Consider the following 20,174-nt stretch of genomic DNA (forward strand, 5'->3'; position numbering starts at 1 on the left):
AGTGCTGTGAAAAGAGATTTCTTCTGTAAACTGAGGAAATACACCATTTTAGGAAACCATTTACAGGTTTTAGAGCAACATATGCTTCCATCCAGATTCCATCCCATCTTTACTTCTGAGAGACTCTGCCTCTTTAAGATACTCTTTTTTTTGTCACTCACGCACCTAAAACAGACCACTTGACAATTAGAACGTAAATGGCGTCAAACCAAATTGGTAGTATTTCAAACAGCATGGAAGGAGAGTCTCTTGAACTATAGAAAATCTCTTAGTGCTGCTAGATCAGTCTCTCTCTCCACCCTAATTGAAGATAACAAAAATAATCCTAGATTCTTATTCAATGCTGGAGCAAAATTAACTTGGAATATAACCACCACAGAAACTTCCACACAATCATTATATAGCAGCGATGATTTCATGAATTTTTTCATTGGCAAAATTTTAAATATTAGACAAAAAATTCAGATTATTAATTTAAAACCAGACAGTCTTATAACTAAAAATAATAATATATCAATATCAGATCAACGATTGGAATGTTTTACTCCCCTTAGAGAGACTGAACTATCTATATTAATTTCTTCATCAAAATCATTATCTTGTATATTAGATCCCCTACCTGCAAATTTCTTTAAACAGATTATTCCAGAAGTAATCAAACACCTTCTAAAATTAATAAATTCATCCCATAATCTCCCGTTTATTTCAAAGGTCCTAGAAAAGGTTGTAGCACAGCAGCTAAGCTCGTACCTACATAGGAATAGCATTCATGAAATGTATCATTCAGGATAGAGGCCTCATCATAGCACAGAGACAGTGCTGGTTAAAGTGGTAAATGACCTACTACTGACCTCTGATCAGGGTTGTGTCTCCTTGCTTGTGTTGCTTGACCTTAGTGCAGCTTTTGATACAACTGATCATACTATTCTCCTTGATAGACTAGAAAATTTTGTTGGCAGTAAGGGAACAGCCCTCTCCTGGCTCAGGTCTTATTTGACTGATCGCTATCAGTTTGTAGATTTAAATGGAGACTTCTCTATGTATTCTGAGGTAAAGTTTGGTGTTCTGCAAGGTTCTGTTTTAGGCCCACTGCTTTATAATATATGTATATATATGTATATGCTACCTCTGGGTCAAATTATTTGAAAACATGGAATTAGCTTCCACTGTTATGCTGATGATACACAGCTGTATGTTTCAGCAAAGCCAGACAACACACAGCAGTTTAATAAAGTTTAGGAATGTGTAACGGACATTAGACACTGGATGCTTATTAACTTCCTCTTACTTAAATCTGACAAGACATAGGTACTTCTACTAGGATCACATGCAACTAGAAGTAAACTTTCTGATTACATGGTAACTCTGGGTGGTCTTTCTGTTTCATCATGTACAACAGTAAAAGACCTTGGTGTGATTATTGACTTCAGTCTTTCATTTGATGCTCATATAGAAATATTACTAGGATAGCCTTCTTTAATCGCAGAAATATTGCTATATTGTGTCACTACATGATGCAGAAAAATTTGTTCATGCTTTTGTCACCTCTAGGTTGGATTGTTGTAATGACTTACTGTCTGGATGTTCCAGTAGGAGCATAAACAAACTCCAGTTAGTCCAGAATGCAGCTGCAAGTGTCCTTACTAAAACCAGAAGATATGACCACATCACCCCTATCTTATCCACACTGCATTGGCTCCAAGTTAAATTTCACATTGATTATAAAATACTACTACTGACCTATAGAGCACTAATCGGTCTTGCGCCACAGTACCTGAGCGAACTTTTGGTTTACTTTTGGAGCGAACTTTAATGATCCGCCATGCCTACTTTGATCAAAAGGTGCAGGCTATTTGTTGGTACCTCAAATAGTGAAGGCTACAGCAGGAGGTAGAACTTTCTCTTACAAAGCCCCACAGTTATGGAACAGCCTTCCAATTAGTGTTGGGGACTCAGACACAGTCTCAGTGTTTAAGTCCAGGCTGAAAACATATTTGTTTAGTCAAGCTTTTTGTGAATAGTTTTTTTCTTAGGTAAAGGAGCAGATCTAGAGGGCTCACAGGCATAGAGTGTCATGGTGAACTGGGATGTTTGGATGCTGTCGACCCCCCCACCCCCAAATTTCACATGTTCACCCAGGTTGGTTGATGGCGGAGTAGCTGGTCGCCTTATGTCCTAGGTAACCCTCACATCTGTGTTCTCTTCTGGTGCTCCCTTTTAGTTATGCTGTCATAGCTAGTCTTGCCAGAGTCCCTGCTTGCACTCACGCAAAGAAAAAAAAATTTCCGTAACCATTATGGGGCAATAAGCATACCTATATCTAGTCAGTTTCTTTGCAGGCTCTTTCCCCACCAGCAAAGTGCCATTCCACATTCCCAAAGCCAGTCTCAATTGCAAAAGTCTAGTCCTTCTAAGATTGTCTATCACATGCCTGATGCCCACTGTCCCTTGCTCCTGACCCCCACCCTTCATCTTGCAAGTTGTGAGCCTACATGATGATACCACACCCACATCAGGTTGAGCCAGACCTGGTTGCATAAGTGGCCCTGTCATCGGATGCTCCTAGGCCTGGCTCCAGTGGTGTGTCCCTGTAACCCTAAACCAGAATGGGGTCACTTGTCTTTTGTGTACCTTTCATGATAGCCTTTAAGAATGCTCTTTGTCTGACGTCTCCCTTCATGTCTGTTCACCGAGGGTGGCTGTAAGTGGCATAGCCCCAAGGTTCACTGAATTACACAAGCCCCTTCACCACAACAAGGTCTTGATCCTCAAAGGGGCACAATGTTTAATAAAATAATGTTATCACATAAGGCATGGGTGATATTACAGCACATGCTTACACTGTCACTTTCTGGTCTAAGAGGTATTCAGTGCAGTAAATAATACAGGCATGCAGTATTTATGACTTGCTGAGAATAACTGAAATGCTTGGGAGGATGCCTCTTTCTCACATGTGCAAAATTTCACATTCTTACAGATATAAATAGAACATTGTCTATTAACAAAGGGCCATACCAAGCACAAGTAACAAAAGGTTATATATAGATTTTTTTTTTTGTGTACCACCTTTAGAGGGAGACCTGTATGATTTTTATTGCTGCATGGCTGTCATTCCAACATGGGGGTGACCCCAGTTAATCGTTTGTAAGCAATTCTTCACCTTAATCCCTGCCAGGTTCCTGTGCACACTACTGCAGCGACATACCATTAGTGGGATGACACACATTGTACTTGCATGAGGTAATGAGAACAATTTAGCAGTAGATTCCACTTGTACTGCAGGCTCAGTTTAATCAGTGCTCAGCCTCATCAAGGGCAGCGTTAGGTGGGAGGGCAGAGCTGTTCACATACAGAAAAAAATCCTGAGATATATCCTTTGTGTTCCATGTGAAAGCTGTTCAATTTTAGAAAACTGCAAATGTAGCTATCTAAGGCAGATTTTTTTCTTGCAGCTCTTTTACATTAAACATGTAAATATTTTTCTTCTTACATATATCCTTCATAAAAACCCACAAAACATAAATAGTAAAGCTAAGTTAAGATATAAATACATGGCCTCTACTACTCCTCCTTCTAACAAGTTAAGGCCTAAACATGAAGATGAAATGGGTGAAAAAAATTTAACTTAAATTTAAGATGATTTACTAAGATTATTATTTATTATAGCAGGACTGTTTTATTTGCCTAAACTGACCCTTCTTTATACAAATACAGTTTCTCATTAAGTTTAAATAATGGTTATTTCTATGTTTTAATTGACTTAAACTGCTTGACTTTACCTAAAGTTCCTCTGCCTTCCCCAAATTGAAATTACTTAAAGAAAATAAAAAGAGCACTATGATGTCATGCGGACCACCCACCAAATAAGCTACTATTATTAATAGATGCATAGCACTCAATGGCACCATACTGACCTACCAATGCTTTTACATATCACACAATGCACAAATCAATCTTTGCCCTTTGAAAGAGATGCTGAATGTTGTCCGAAAAATGCCCTGCTACGCACTATGCCATGTGGCCTCGGGGGTGTAGTCCTTTCGACCTCAATCTGTAAGCTCTCCCTTCCTGATTTGGAAGAAATAGCTTACCCTTACTAATTAAGGAGTCAAAGTTAAGATACAGTATGCGCTGTTGGGAAAGAAAGCAACCATGCAATGGTCAGCTGACCTCAGACAAAAGAGTTTCAATACTATACAAGAGATTCGTTGTACCATATATCACGTTGGATGTTTTCTAGGACTTACTACTTGTGTCATGACATAGCCATTCCTCTGCCACATTTAGAAAACTTCTCTCATGGTTATCCAATGTGTCCCACAAGAGTATGACAAGCTTGTCCACTTCCCATAGATCATCATAGATCATGCAAGCATCAGTAAGGCCTTGTTTTGCTATGCATATATGGCAAATATGGTAATCAATCTGCAACATCCAAATTATGGTACCATGGATAAAATGGGAGTCATGTCTTTTACTGTGGTAATAAAAAAAAATAAAAAAAAGTAATAAATAGCAAGTTCTACTGTGCATTTTATCATGCATTCTATCTTGCATAAAGGCTAGAAGTGTATTTTGTAAATAGCCTGGCTATATTATTATTATTATTATTATTATTATTATTATTGTGACTTTTTCCCCCCACTTTGGTTTCTTTGTGCTTTCTTTTTGCTTGCTTTTTCTTTGAATGTCTCCCACCCCAGAACAAGTTTAAAAACAACAACAACAAAAAAGAAACAGTGAATACAACAAATGACCTAGACAAAAGTTATTTACAGAAGTAGTATCAGTAATAATTATAATATAATTTTTGTCATTTGTCTCTTTTTATTCAAAGTTTGTCTTCTGAACCTGAGATTTAAAGCAAATACAATCAAGATCTTTTGTAAGATCTTCTGCCTTCCACCATCTTCCACCTTCCATCTAATGGAAGTACATATGCTACATAAACATCCATATATTGTATCAGTTTGATGACAGTTTGATCACAAGAGGTCTTAGTCAAGGTGTTGAAAACAAAAGTGGTAGTGGTGGAGGGTTACTGGAGGTGTCGTCATATACATGCCTTTTCCCAAAGCATCAAAGCACGTGGTGACATCACCATCAATAATCGGGATTGCTCATCAATGACCAAGGGGAGGGGCTTGGGAATAAAAAGAAAAGACACCAGCACCCACCACAACTGAAATGGTGACTGACACATGGGGCTTCGTTGGAAATTGCAACAGCAAATCACAGTTTTGTAAGTTGATTGTGTTAAAATCAATTTAATATCCCAAGTCACAGTTAAATGTTTTGTCATTCTTTTTATTCAAGTAACTAATTCTTTATTCTTCATTTCTTCTTAACTCTCTGAAGCCAATAAAATATTTCCAGTACATACAATGGATAAAGCTATTTTAATTATTTTGTTCTGGAGTCTTTGCAGTCTAGTACATTTGGAAGGACTACCAATCAGGTAAGATGATTTGTTGTTTTGATAAATTTTAGTGTATTTTGACAGCTTTACTTTGCTTGTAACCGGTTGCTGACTGAACAACAATTCACACTTCTCACAGTAAGAGGTCCATCAGTGAAGTCCAGCTGATGCACAATGTTGGAGAACACAAGCAAACAGTGGAAAGACAGGACTGGCTTCAAGTAAAGCTGAAGACTGTAATCATACCCAGTATCAATGACTCACAGAAAGGACAAAAGGGGAAAACCAGGAATCTTTCTTCAGTTTTCCAAGCCTGGAACAGTCCAGTGCAGATATCAATTTAACACTGGGAACTGCTTCTGTTTTGTCTTACCTTCATTTAAAAAGAAAAAAAAAAAAAGTGTATTATGTTTTAATGCCACAGAGATCAGTCAAATTTTCCTGTCTCTGTGTTAAGTCTTTGTTGATTAAGTGCACTAATTTGCCATTTGTTTTATTTATTATTTTGTAGTAATTTATTTAATTGTTTCAGTGACATAAATTCAACTTTGAAAACGTTTGACTAGTTGTACAAATTAGTTTAAATGTAAAGAGGACAAGGACAAGGAAGGACACAGCTTCTTCTGTATGCCTTCTATTAGAATATTTAATTTAAGTATTTTTTATGTTGTTTTATTATGCAATGTTGAAGTAGCCCAAATAAAAACGTTTTTTTATTATTTTTATTTTTTATTTTTATTTATTTGTATTTTTATTTTTACAAATAATAAAATAAAAACAATAATTGTATCTTAAAATGTCTTGGACAAACCAGATATGTTCTGCATTATTGATGACTATATTTAAAGTCTTTTAAAAAGGTTTACACGACAACAAAAACACTTTTTTTGTTTGTTTGTTTACGAGAGAAAACAATAATGTAAAAGAACACTGTAGAGCTCAACACGGCAATTCTCAGGTGCGCGAGCGTCGGTCTACACATCTCGCGATAGTTGACATTTTTAAAATTGGACTGATGCGGCGCTGTTTCCAGTTCTCGCGAGATTTGCCTGGGTCTACAGTTATTTCCTGTCAGCAGAACCAGTCAGACAGGATTGATTTTTGGAAAATGCGGACGCATATGTGGAATGTTTCGTAATTTTATTGTTGCCCCTCGGTGACTTGGCTCTTTTACCAGTAACATTGATTCGAATATCAATGCTTGTGACGGTATAAAGGTAAGAAACAGCTTACTTTTAATCACAATAAGAGTTTTCATTGTTAGCTTTGGATGTTTTACTTTTGCCGTGACTCGAATTCCTTTTTAAAAAATGGGCTAACTTGTTAGCCTTTTAGCTCTCCTCTTCGCCACAGAAAGATTAGAGAGCGGTTAGGCTGAACGCATAAGTCGATTCGCAGCCTGATGGTACGATAGGCGAAGAGGTTATTTCGATATCTATCTACAGAGTTCATGGATAACTTTGTGGAGTGTGTGTATTTGAAGCTAGGTAGCTAACGTTACCTGACGTTACCTGAATGAAGAAACATAGCTAGCTGACTAGCCAACTTCCGTTATGAATGTTTAAAGAGGTCTTTTGCTAGCTAAAAAATTCTATGGCTAAAACACGAAGGAAAATAAAATTGATAGTAAATAATAATTTGTTAGCTAGCTGCTCGGGATGTGACAACTTCCAGGATTGTGTAATGAAGTAGATACGAAGCCACCGTTGGTTACCGGGGACTGATGATGCCAGGTCACTGAATGGAGTCAGAACTGTTATTTGGTTTTATTTAGACATCATATAAGTAACGAACTGCATATTCTTAGCTAGCTTGGCATTCTTCTTAAATATTTTTTGGAGATTAAATTATTAGCATTCTGTTTTCTTTGGGCTTGAATGATGTGGTTTAAATCTCGTTTAATAGCCGACCTAAGAGGCGTAGTACAACTATTAAATGTGCAATATTCGTTTTTAAAAAATTCTTTACGTGTAAAAACGACTTGGAAGATATGTAACACATGATTAAAAAAAACAATGGATTAAGTCGTGACTTTAGCAAAAGTGTATTAAGTCGCTGAAGGGGGAAAAAACGTTTGGAAAACAGACTTCTGGTCCAGAGTGTCTCGGTTTTTTTTTTTTTGTTGTTGGTGGATATTCCTGCTGTCAGTCATTTTATAGACACTATGAGCCAACGAAGATCCAGGGGGCGGGACTTCATGAATAGGAACAGACCTACAGCCACTTTTCCACCACACAGTACGGCTTGTCTCACTTTACTTTTCTGAACTTGCTTTTCCACTGCGGTTTCGTGCCACCTCTACATGGGTGCCATCTTCCACTCGCCTTCATGCAGGAATAATGTACAAATACACGATCAGGCCGTGTTCCACATGCCTTTCCTGTTCACCGAACACTGACCCTGTTAAGGATGTAAAATAACGCGTTCCACAACCAAAAGATTTAGTCATGACTGGAGTGACTTCGATAAACGCCTTAGATGGAAAAATCTAAGACCGAAACCTGTGTAAGTTCATCTGTAATGAGAGAAACAGTGAATAATTTTCGATTAATAGAATATTACCATACACAAAGTATGTATTAAATGACACACATTCAGGCAGAATACAGAACCGCTCCTTAAGGAGAATTTCCTACTCCCTCAGCACCTGGCTCACATTTAGTATTGGCTCGGCTCTCTTGGATCGTCGACCCAGGTACCAGGCACTATCCACAGTGGAAAGCCCCCAAAAAGCGAACAGAGCAGAGTCGAGTCGTACTGCGCGATGGAAAAGTGACCATTAGAGACCTAATCCTGGGACAAAAAATAAGACTAATCTTAACTAATGCAACTTTAAGTAATAGTTGACAATCTGTGTAGCAAGAAATTCAGTTATTCTAACTTGGTGTTTCTTGTGGTGGTGTCATCCTACTTCAGGTTTGTACAGTTGCTATTATGATAGTAATAATGTCTAATATTTCTGTAGTGTTGGTTCCTCATCCGTTAAGTGTATATAGTGACAGGAATCTCGCTGTCATATTATCTGTAAATGCGAGTTGAGCAATACTGGTGACAATGAAATTTGTCAACTGGTGTTAAACTGATTCTTTCCAAATACACACTGAACTTCTGAAAACAAAGCGGGAAGCTTAGAAGTACATGTTTACGTAATCCTTAAAATAGGTCTCGCTTCCCTATCCTGCTTTGAATGATTAACTAAATGCCCACGCTTTGGCTCGGAGTTGTTAAATTTCAAATGACTTGCATCAATCATTCAGAGGTCACATCAGCTGCTTACAGTTTAAAACACCCCACAGCAATCATTGTCGCCAAACCTTTTCTGGGAACGTAACACGTTCTCTAGAAGTTGCCAGATGATGCCATGTTCTAATTTGAATCATCTCGATCATTTGCATAACACAACATGTTGCGTGAAAAGGACAATTGTTTACACGCATAGGATAGCATTTTAATTAAATAGAAAATAATATTATCATTTGTTTATTATTGGAAGAAGACATCTTTTGGTCATGGAACCACAAATTGTTTACTCATTTAGGAAACATTCTAGTGATTATTTACATATTTTGAAAACATGGTAATTTCTATTAAGAAGGCAGACAAAAGAAGCAGTGGTACTGAGTATGGAAGTGGAAAGATCCACAAAGGAAGAGGTGACAGATGGAATAACTCGCTTTTATTACTTGTGAATAGAGTTGAAAACAAACAGAAAAGAAGTGCACAGGTGGGACAAACAGGGGTGATGTGGTAATAGGTCATTGGGGAAAAAATAGTGGTCAGTGATTGGTCACAAAGATTTAAAATGTATTGAATTTTTATATTGGTTACATATTGGTTGAAATTGTACACATCACCTCAAATTAGACCTTTCCTACCTCATGGGCACATTGTGTTTAGATATTTTGAACAAGAAAATTGCATTTGCATTACAGACAATTTATGAAGTATTGCCTGGACCCAGATATGGCCTGCAGTAATTTTTTTTCCTTTCATTGTTTGTGTATATTTAGAAATCCCTCTAGATGGAAAAACATCTCTGGTATTTCCTGGTTTTTAAATGAAAACTAAAGGCGTATGTTTACTGCATCAGGATTGTGAAGAAGCTGAGCGTTTAACAAAACATTACTTTTTACGTTTATTTAAAATCTGCTTGACCTCTTAATTGCAGTGTAAATTCTGACATCTGATTTAGATTGTTTTAGATGTTTGAAAATACATCGTTTTAGTCTTATTTTAGTGATTTGGTTATTGTTAGGTTCAGTCTATATGCAGCTGATGGAAGAAGAAAAAAGAAAATACATTTTAGGCAGCTTAATCTGAATAGTTTTAGACTTTTTCAAAACCACCTGATGTTATTTTATTATTTTATTGTCATTTGTTTTAATTCCTTTTTAAATGTTTTAATCCTTCTTAAATATTACATCAAAGAGTTTTTTTTTTTTTTTTTAATTAACTAAAGCATTTCTCCTCCTTTAATGGACATTGTCAATCTGAAGAACTTTCATTTGACAATGTTATGGTAAAGTTTAAATGTTAACTGAGGAAACGATATTAAGGTTACCGCTACAATGAAAATAAAAATGCCTGTCTCCTCAGGCTTAAGTCAAATCACCTAAAGTCATCAGATATTTTGTTTGTCGTCTCCTCCTCAGTGGCCCGGCCCACTTGTCTGGACTCGAGGCTGAGCAGGTAAAGATGAGCCTACACAGTGCAAGTGGAGGCTGTGAGCGCTCCAGGGATCGTCGACGCTCCAGCGATCGTTCACGTGACTCCTCTCACGAGCGAGGGGAAGGCCAGCTCACCCCCTGTATCCGCAATGTCACCTCACCCACACGACAACACACTAGTGGTAAGATTTCACTTCCCTGATTACTCATACTGATACTTTTGTGGCTGTTTCAAACTTGCAGTAGTTCGTTATTTTTTTTTTTCGAAATGGAAATTCACTGGAGCAGCTGTGACCGAGGGCTGAGTCACTGAAGCAGATAGATACTGTACTTTGTAGAGAGACAAGTAATGTTTTATCCCTTAATATTTTCCTCACCATTTAACAATAGTAGGGCTGCAACAACTAATCGATAAAACTGAAAATAATAAACAAAACTAATCGAAAATAATCGACAACGAATTTCATTATATATCTCTGAGTAACATGTTAATTTTGATCAAATATGTTGTTTGATGCTATATTTAGAAATAATATTTAATATAGTGATTTAACTTCAGCTTTAAAGCTTGTGGACAATCAGTTTTTATTTTTTATTTTTTTAAAAAATAAAATAATATGTTAATATTTTTAAAAATCCTTTGTACAATGTGTAGTATAACCCACATAGGTACATTTAATACCTTTTTCATAGCCTTCAATTTGCACAATGTTTGAAGAACACTGGGCATGAACATTGGGCAGAATGTGAAATAATGCCCCCCCCTACCCCCCCCCCCCAAATACAGAAAATAAAAATTTGTCGTTTAATCCAACTAATCGATTAATAAAAGAAATAATCGACAGATTAATCGATTATCAAAAATGACCATTAGTTGCAACCCTCAACTATAGACAGAATAGATGTCGAATATTACCTTGCGTACATTCTTAGTTTGGTCTATTTCATTTTGCACTATAGGAAGAAAGAGCTCGCTATATCGGGGTTTTTTTTATGGAAAACTACTTGAATTGGCGAGATTGCAATTGCACAAAATTGTTTTGCAGTCTTTCATAGTGATGTCTTTTTGGTAAATGAGACCTTTTAGCTGTACTTTTAAATGTGAATCGAAGGGTGCTGTGACAATGCGCTTTGTGATGCCGTCACATGACGTGTCTTGGCCCAAATCTGTAGAAAATCGGAGGTAATTTCTTATATTGCTTTTCCTTGATTTTGCATGAATTTCTGCAGTCGCAAAACCCTGGAGGGACTGTATTATATACAGGCTTGTGGAGTAGCAGAATACATGTAATGATGTTCTGTAATCAGGATACAAAAAACTCGTAACTGTAAGCCGTTACATCAAAAAAAAATCAGATTAAAGGTACATTTAGTAAAAAATGGGAATACTATCAGAATTACAATTTTTTTTTCCATTTAAAAGCAAAGAAATTAATCTTTTGACATAATACAATACAGACAGCTGCTTTATTATAGGTCTGGTTCTCTCTTGCCAGTCGTGGCTCACATGAGCAACCTCCTGGTGCATGCGCAAATAAATTTTGAGCAAAGTTAATTTGGTAGAAATGAACACATTGTTCTCTGAAATGCTTTTGTTAGGGTGACCATACGTCCTCTTTTTCCCGAACAATCCTCTTTTTCAGACCTTAAAGCGTCTGGCCGGTTTTTCTAAATTTGGGATTCGGCTTTAGTTTCATTATGATGTGTTTATGGTTTAAACCATAAAAATCATGTGTGCGCATAAAAACTTTTATTTATTTATGTATTTATTTATTTTTATTTATTTTATTGAAACAAATCCAAACATTGAACATGTTTTTAAGCTCTAAATGAAAGTATTTTAGGTCAGTTTGCTTTTCTCTTGGATTTATTTACATATGTGACCTTGAAGTAATCAGATAAAAAATAATCACATTACATTACTTGGATTACGTTACTGATTTTTTTTTTTTTTTATGAAGTAATTTGTAACTGTAATGGAATAAATTTTTAAAGTAACCTTCCCAACCCTGATTATCAACATGTTTTTATAACATCTTGTTTTCAGTAATGGATGATTTTAACTAAACTTGGCTATAACAAATCGGTCAAATTATTTTTATTATTTTAAACTGAGAATAAGAATTTACTGTGCTTAAATTTCTCTTCCTTCTCCCCCTTACAGTGAGAAACAGTTATGGTACAGATACTGTAGTATTTATGTTCAGGAAAGCCATGCAATTAAAACATTTTATATATACACAGTACATTAAACATTATAGAAAATACAGTAATTGTTGGGGAAATATTTCTCATTAAAAAGTCAGAATTTTAGTATAACATGAAGTATATTTAAAGAGCACGTATGTAGCATTTATTTAGGAAAAAACAAATGTTTACAATTATCTGTACAAGTAGGTTTTAAAGTGCCATATGATATTAACTACTCGATTATTAATCGAAAGAAAGGGTCATCTATTCAATTGTCAAAATAATCCATAGTGGCCGCGTGATGCCAGTGTGTTTGTTGGTGTCAGTGTGCAAGTAGGACCACTGGCTTATTGATGTTTCATCAATAATGCAATGTACACAAGAAACATTCATCTGTGATTACCTGGTACTGTTAGCAAGGAAACTGTTGGCACCAATCTTTCTCAGTGTAACTTTTGTTTCAAGCAAGGTCTGTCTGTTGAGCCATTATTTATCCATAGAAATTGTTTGTTTTGAAATAAAAGATAATGACTCATTATTAATTATTATCCTATTTATATTAGCACGTGCCAGTTCTGTTCTTCTTCCTGCTCTTGTGCAACACGTTTAACTACATTTTAGCCACAAACCATTAAAGGTAAACTTTCGTTGATTAAAACTTTTTAAACTGATTTGTATTATACCTTGCCAGCAATCTTCGTTGGATATAATTTTGCGTTAGCTAAGTAAAGAGTCGGCAAAAACACAGTGCATTTCAACCCAACATAATGTTTACCATAAGTGTAATCTGATTTATTTTCATCAGATTACTTATCTGATTATTATAATTGCTCATTTCTGTATTGATCATGTGTTTGTGCAGAACGGGAGAGTGGCTCATCACGGCCGAACAGCCCCAGGCCTCAGAGAGTCTCTCCCAGTGGCTCCAGCAGTCGCAACAGCAGCCTGTCCAGCACGGAGGGCACCTTTAAGAGCATGGGCACGGGTGAGATGGTGTTTGTTTACGAAAACGTCAAGGAAGGAGCTCGTAGCATGCGCACCTCAGAGAGGGTCACGCTTATTGTGGACAACACACGCTTTGTGGTAGACCCCTCCATCTTTACCGCACAACCGAATACCATGCTGGGCAGGTTTGTCCTAACAACCTTTTAATACAGCTTGTAATATGTAGCAAAATATTATCAAAAATTTAACGTTACTTTAGAAATGATGAGATGGATTAAATCTTCATGATTAAATCTTGTTTGTATGTTGTTTTATAGAATGTTTGGTTCAGGGCGAGAACACAATTTCACACGGCCCAATGAGAAGGGGGAGTACGAGGTGGCAGAGGGCATCAGTTCCACTGTGTTCAGGGCCATTCTGGTAAGTTTACTCTGCCGAAAGACTACACCATACTGCTTTTACTCCATGCTACCTTTATGTCAGTATGAAAGTTTGCTGACAATAATTGCCTAACTTTGATGAGCAGGGGTGGAACAGTAAATTCATTAACTAGACTACTAGGCAAGTGGAAACTCCTCCATTGTGCTGGCCAGTCTCATGTTTGAGTTGCCCAGAACCCTAATTGACTAGGCTAAATAAATGGTAGCTAGCATAATGCAGTAATGTATGGCCAGATAATTAGCTAGTTAAGTTAAGACTAAGGGAAATAAATGAGTGTATGGATGAATGAATGAATTCCTGGGGAGAGAATGACTGTGTGGCCATAGTCATTATCTTCACCTGATAAAGGTTTTGATGAAGCACATTGTGTCTGACCTCAACAAAAAGTCATCCAGTCAATGGGGAACGTATTGCAGATGGGCTATAAAGTAAAATATTTGAATCTGGCTAGTGTCTTTAATTTCTCTTTATGTTTAACACCGAGGGGACCATTTTGTGCTAGCAGGAGAGTTATATGACCACTTTGTGCTCGGTTTCTGATTCTGAAATGGTCATGGGTCATTTAATCTGCCTAGTATGAACTGTTCCACAATCAGCCAGATCATGTCTCAGCCCATGCGCATAGGTGCAGCAGGCATTTAATTTCTTTGGTTGTCGAACCTGCTTGTCCATCAAGCAACTACCAAAAAAATTAAATAAATAATAAAAAGACATGAATAGCCCAGACATGAAATCTGTTTGCCATTTGGGTTACTGATTTGTATGTCCCTGGTATACCAACAAAAGTTGCTCCATTCAATGAGAGCATTTTCATCCCTGTTAATTTACTTTTTAAAAAAACAAGAACAAAAAAAATACATGTTTTGGGTAACATTGTGTGACAGTTTCAGCATGTGCATTGTCACAATGGAGATAAAACCTTTGCATCAGCTTTGTCTCATTATGCTGTAGCCAAACCCATGCTGTAATCACACACTGGTGTCTACCATCCCGTTTTCCCAACCCCTTCTTCAAGCCTATACAAACAAAAACCAAGACACATCCGACCTTTTGGACTACGGATCAAACCACGTTTACAAAATCTCAAAGCAGATCTGAGCATACTGGAATACTTCTGTATAATCTCCCCCCTGGAGCTTTAAAAAAACCAAAAATAATTTCAGACCTAACAAGAAACAAAAAATCTGAAACCCACCCAAATGACTTTCAACAACAACTCCTCTACGTTAGAGAAATATATCCATCACATACCGCCATGTACACAGATGGATCAAAATCTGAAGACCATGTATCATCTGCATTCGTGATCAGTCACCAAAAAAAAAGGAATATCCACCCCCAACCACAGCTCAGTTTTTACAGCAGAGGCAAACACTATAGTGTTAGCAGTGGACTTCATAAAGACTATGCAACAGAACAACTTTCTGATAATTACAGATTCAAAATCATGTCTTCAAGCACTGTCATCCCTAAAAAATCACCCAACGCTTGTATAGATTGTTTGTAAATTGTCGTATCTGGAGGCCCAAAATTTTTATATCTATTGGGTGCTGGGACACTGTGGAATCATGGGGAAAAAACTAAGCAGACATTGCTGCAAAAAAGCATTATCAGCGGATTTCAAAAAGTGTCCAATACCTCCCACTGAAAAACCTAAAACCCATAATAAAATCGTTTATTAACAATAAATGGCAAACTGAGTGGGACCAATGCACCATGAACAAACTCCATGAAATCAGCCTTATTGTTTGCAAAAGAAACAAAAGCAAAAGCCCTATTGTTTTCAAATCGCTGGAATCAGATTGTCTACACCCGCTGTCGAATAGCTCACTCCAGGATGACGCACAGGTTTTTAATATTAGGAGAACATGTACCTTCTGCCAGAATTCATTATCCTTGAAACATGTTTTATTAGACTGTATGGGTCTTAACCCCGTGTGAAACCTTTTTTATTCAGTCAACACTCTGGAAGAAATTTTTAACAAAGTCAAACCTAATGCTATTTTGAGTTTTTAGGAAAAATAGATTTTAAAAACCTTTATATAGAGTCCCTTAGACATTACTCGCCATGAAAACAGCCATATACGCTAGCATCGTGTTAAACAAACAAACAAACAAACAGACACTCTGGTGTTTGTTACAGATGGTTATGTAAAGAGGTTCAATCCAGGACACCAAATACAACACTTTTGCATTACAGGATTGTGACCGTGCTTTCTCAAGAACCATCAAGTCTTATTAAGTACATTTGGTAGTTGACCTCTGCCTCGAAGCCATTTTTCTAGCTTGCAATACAGAGATGTAGGATGAAAGTAATTTGAATGCGAGTGGGAGGTGAAACCGTATCCCTCTGTGGCCACGGAAAGCTTATTCATAACTATAGCCGAGTGATCTTAATCTCTCCAGCACTGTATAAAAGTCTCAGCACACTGCAAGGCCTGATACTCATGTCATTATGGTTTTAGGGACAGATGTATTTGAATGCTGCCTCTCTAATGTCTAACGCCTTCACTCTAACTGCTAGGATTACTACAAAACCGGGATAATCCGCTGTCCGGATGGAATCTCCATTCCTGAGCTGAGGGAAGCATGCGACTATTTGTGCATCTCTTTTGACTATAGCACGATCAAATGCAGGGACCTAAGTGAGTACATGCTCTGCATCATTCTGTGCATTACACATGGAGATATTATTTATTTGGATTTATTTCAGTAATGTAATAGTGATTTCTACTAATTTTGTTAATTGATCTTGTTTTACACTGACTTGGTGACACAGACCACAGTTTCCACATGCTAGTGCTGTGATATTATATTGATATCCGGATAATTTGTCACAATATGCTTTTCTAAGATATTATGGATGTCATTTTTAATGTTAAAAAAACCCCAAAAAACTATAGATTCACTGAAAGCAGCCAAGGTGATGTTAACTGTTAATATTTAGAATGATCTTTTTTCCCTCAATTTCAAGGTTATCTATATATTATGAATTTTTTAAAATAAAAGTAAAAAGAAAACAAAAATTTTTTTGTGCACATTTAATAATGTATCATTGAATATGCTTTTTATATATATATATATATATATATATATATATATATATATATATATATATATATATATATATATATATATATATATATAATATAAATGTGTCATTTGCAAACCTATATATTTATCATGATTCATATCGTGGAACGTAGAAATGCTTTTGCGAATTGTGATATGATATTTTTGTCACATCGCCCAGCATGACACATGAGCGTTAATTCTGCGCCTGAGAAACTACTACAATTTCTGAAAAGACAAATTATATAAATTTAGAGCTTGGGTCACAAATATCTTCGATTAAAAGCTGAAGTATAAGGAAATGTGTTGAAATTGTTGCATGCAGTAAACACTGAAAGCAGCGGTCATAAAAGATATAACTCTGAACTATTGCTGGACTGTTCTTTTAAATGAAAGGTGCATGTAGCTTTTCATCTGTCCATGTGTATTTGATTTTTTGTTTGCCCTTAGGTGCTCTGATGCACGAGCTGTCGAATGATGGTGCGCGGCAGCAGTTCGAGTTCTACCTTGAAGAGATGGTGCTGCCGCTGATGGTGGCCAGCGCTCAGAGCGGAGAGAGGGAGTGTCACATTGTTGTGCTCACAGATGATGACGTGGTGGACTGGGATGAGGAGTATCCACCCCAGATGGGAGAGGAGTATTCACAGAGTGAGTGGCTATGCACACACGCGTGCACACACACACCCCAACTTGTTGCATTTCTTCAAAATGACATTTCCCTTGGCTGAATACATCATCCTCTGTCTTGTGTTTCAGTAATATACAGTACAAAACTTTACCGCTTCTTCAAGTATATTGAAAACCGAGATGTGGCCAAATCAGTTTTAAAAGAACGAGGACTCAAGAAAATTAGATTAGGCATTGAAGGTAAGCTTCTTCATTTTGTTTGTAGTATGCATAATTGTTCATGGCCTTTGTATAAAGTCTAAAGTTTGTATTTTACTTAAATTTTGCTAACTGCTCATTTACACCACTGAAACGAAAAGTTTTGTCAGAAACAATAAACAAGTTTCAGGAGACGCTGGGCAGAACATCATAACTGAAAAGCAAATGCTTGATTTTCTAACATTTGTTGTTTTTTTTTGGGGGGGGTCAGCTCCAATAAATCAGACCTTTTGGTATTTTTAAAGCTCAGCTTAAGACACACTTTTTTAAACTTGCATTTGACTGCTGATGTCTTCTTTTATTATTATTAATGTTGTTGTTCTTATTAACTTTTATATGTTTTATTTTTCTGTGTACTGCGTCTTTTGTGTACAGCACTTTGAGAAGCTGCTTTTAAAGGCGCTTTGTAAAATATAGTTTATTATTATTATTATTATTAAAACTTGGCTGAAAATAAATTTAGTAAAATAAGTAAATTGTGAAAATGGCCAGTTTACTATAAACCATGTAATGCACTTGTTTTTTTTTGTTTGTTTGTTTTTTTGCTTGTTATGCAACCTAATTTGGAAACCCAAACTGCTTGGTACTTTTTGGGAACTTTATTTGTCCAATGGAAGTTAGTTTTTGACATTTTTCTCATTATGATTAAAATGATAGTTAAGTGCTGTATTATGAAAACAGTTTTATCAAGATTAAAATGCATACAATATATAGTTTTAAAAATGTTATTACAGTAAAAAGTTGACCGGTAAATTACATCACTTTGTTCACTGATTATTGATTAGTTCACAGGTTATTAACAAAAAAAAGCCTTTAAAAAAGATGCGATATTTGCCCCTATTTATTTAAATGAGAAGTTTATATCTAGAAATCATTTTTTGTAGGATATCCCACTTACAAAGAAAAGGTGAAGAAGAGGCCTGGTGGCAGACCTGAGGTCATCTACAACTACGTGCAGAGGCCCTTCATCCGCATGTCCTGGGAGAAGGAGGAGGGTAAGAGCCGACACGTGGACTTCCAGTGCGTGAAGAGCAAATCCATCACAAACCTGGCAGCAGCAGCGGCCGACATTCCACAGGACCAGTTGGTGGTGCTGCACCCCGGCCCTCAGGTGGATGAGCTGGACATTCTGCCTAATCACCCTGCTCCGGGACCCCACTACAGCAACAACTACGAGCCTGATGCCGACGCTGCCTCGCCTGCACTCTGAATGCACACACCTTCCTCCCCTGTTCTTCCTCTCCTCTCCCACAGCATGCTGCAGCATGGCGCGAGAGTGACACCGTTAACCAGATTGCCTTCTGCACCTCCTTTCACAGCCTTAGAGCTTCAACAAGCTAGTCTACTGTACTATGTAAAGGTTAAAAAAAAAAACAAGAGGGGACTCGGGATACTGGCATGGGCAGTGCTCTCCTGTTTTCTTTCTTTCTGATTTTTTTTTTTTTTTTGTCTTACTTGACCAAAGGAACTTTTCTTATTTTTTGTTGTTTGAAATTATATAAGCAACCTCACTTATTTTGTAATTGGGCTTATTATAATTATTATTATTATTATAATTATTATTATTATTATTATTATTACTACTACTACTACTTTTCCATTTCCATTATATTATAATTGCATTGATTTCTTATCTTTTTTGATAAGTTTTATGATATGTATCCTGGGTGGTGTCACTGTGTAACAATCATTTAATATTTTTTTTCCAACACAAAAAAAGCTCTGTCAATCCCGGGTTGATGATTCCCCTCCGGAGCTCCTCCGTAGCCGAAGGAGTTGCGTTCGCCTGTTGAATGGATGCAGTGTTACAGAATTTGTGTTCAAAATCCCACTGTTCAGAGCTTGAGTCATTGTATAAATAAAGTTATAACACGCAGGCTTGTGTGGTAAACCTTAAGCTGTTGTGCAGTCGGTGTGATATCATGTGCCTCTTGACTTTGCACGTCCAAAGATTCAAAGCTTCCGAAGTGGAAATCTGAGTTTGTGTGCACTTGCGTAACGCGAGCCAAAATAAACATTTACATAAACAGCTGCTTTCCACAGCAAAGGTTGGGCCTTCTTTTTAAAAATCCGGTGGCTATCGGCTTGTGTTTATTTACCGTCGCTCACAATACTGCAACCACTGTCCGACATCCTTAACCGGTGAAGTTTATCCGCTCAAACACACAAATGTATGGGACAGTATGTTGATTTTTTTTTTATTTTATATTTTTTAGCCAGCTGTCTAGCTCCAGCCCTGCAGACCAAATGCCCAGCTTTAGTGTGTAAGTTTTTGCCTAAAATGTAAAATGTTTGTTGAGAAATTATAACATTTTAACGAAGGGACTACTTTGATCAGTTATGTACACAACGGTGTGTTACTAAGGACAAATAACCTGCCATGAAGCAGATTACCACCCTGTCAGCTTGGTATGTTACTGGGAAACTGCAAATCAATGTCTTTCCAGGGGAGGTTTCAGCAAATATTAGATGGAATGGTACCAATAATTTCAAAAACCTCCACAGTATATAAGAAAACATCTCTTAGTTAAAAATGGTACAACATCCCAAAATAT

General features: G+C 36.8%; 2 protein-coding genes across 2 annotated transcripts; both read left to right on the plus strand.

Annotated features, from left to right (window-relative positions):
• The first annotated feature begins 5,037 nt into the window (after window positions 1-5,037).
• pth1b (parathyroid hormone 1b) lies at window positions 5,038-6,238 on the plus strand. The gene is made up of 3 exons (XM_053635645.1): window positions 5,038-5,242; window positions 5,359-5,458; window positions 5,559-6,238. Exons 1-3 carry the CDS (start codon window positions 5,188-5,190, stop codon window positions 5,761-5,763), a joined length of 360 nt encoding a protein of 119 aa, XP_053491620.1. The 5' UTR covers window positions 5,038-5,187; the 3' UTR covers window positions 5,764-6,238.
• Window positions 6,239-6,485: 247 nt separating this feature from the next.
• On the plus strand, window positions 6,486-19,516 carry btbd10b (BTB (POZ) domain containing 10b). Its single transcript, XM_053634377.1, has 8 exons — window positions 6,486-6,636; window positions 10,072-10,268; window positions 13,139-13,406; window positions 13,539-13,641; window positions 16,187-16,307; window positions 17,185-17,382; window positions 17,491-17,601; window positions 18,504-19,516. Exons 2-8 carry the CDS (start codon window positions 10,115-10,117, stop codon window positions 18,827-18,829), a joined length of 1,281 nt encoding a protein of 426 aa, XP_053490352.1. The 5' UTR covers window positions 6,486-6,636; window positions 10,072-10,114; the 3' UTR covers window positions 18,830-19,516.
• The last annotated feature ends 658 nt before the right edge of the window (window positions 19,517-20,174 follow it).

The sequence above is a fragment of the Ictalurus furcatus genome, chromosome 10 (genome assembly GCF_023375685.1).
Source record: "Ictalurus furcatus strain D&B chromosome 10, Billie_1.0, whole genome shotgun sequence".
Classification (NCBI taxonomy): Eukaryota; Metazoa; Chordata; class Actinopteri; order Siluriformes; family Ictaluridae; genus Ictalurus; species Ictalurus furcatus.

Bases quoted from the DNA above. Each gene is read 5' to 3' on its own strand.
- pth1b (XM_053635645.1), top strand. From the start codon at position 5,188: ATGGTGACTGACACATGGGGCTTCGTTGGAAATTGCAACAGCAAATCA. The intron at 5,243-5,358 runs GTAAGTTGATTG...AACTCTCTGAAG, and splicing joins CAACAGCAAATCACAGTTTT to CCAATAAAATATTTCCAGTA. The intron at 5,459-5,558 runs GTAAGATGATTT...CACTTCTCACAG, and splicing joins TTGGAAGGACTACCAATCAG to TAAGAGGTCCATCAGTGAAG.
- btbd10b (XM_053634377.1), top strand. From the start codon at position 10,115: ATGAGCCTACACAGTGCAAGTGGAGGCTGTGAGCGCTCCAGGGATCGT. The intron at 10,269-13,138 runs GTAAGATTTCAC...GTGTTTGTGCAG, and splicing joins CACACGACAACACACTAGTG to AACGGGAGAGTGGCTCATCA. The intron at 13,642-16,186 runs GTAAGTTTACTC...TCTAACTGCTAG, and splicing joins CTGTGTTCAGGGCCATTCTG to GATTACTACAAAACCGGGAT.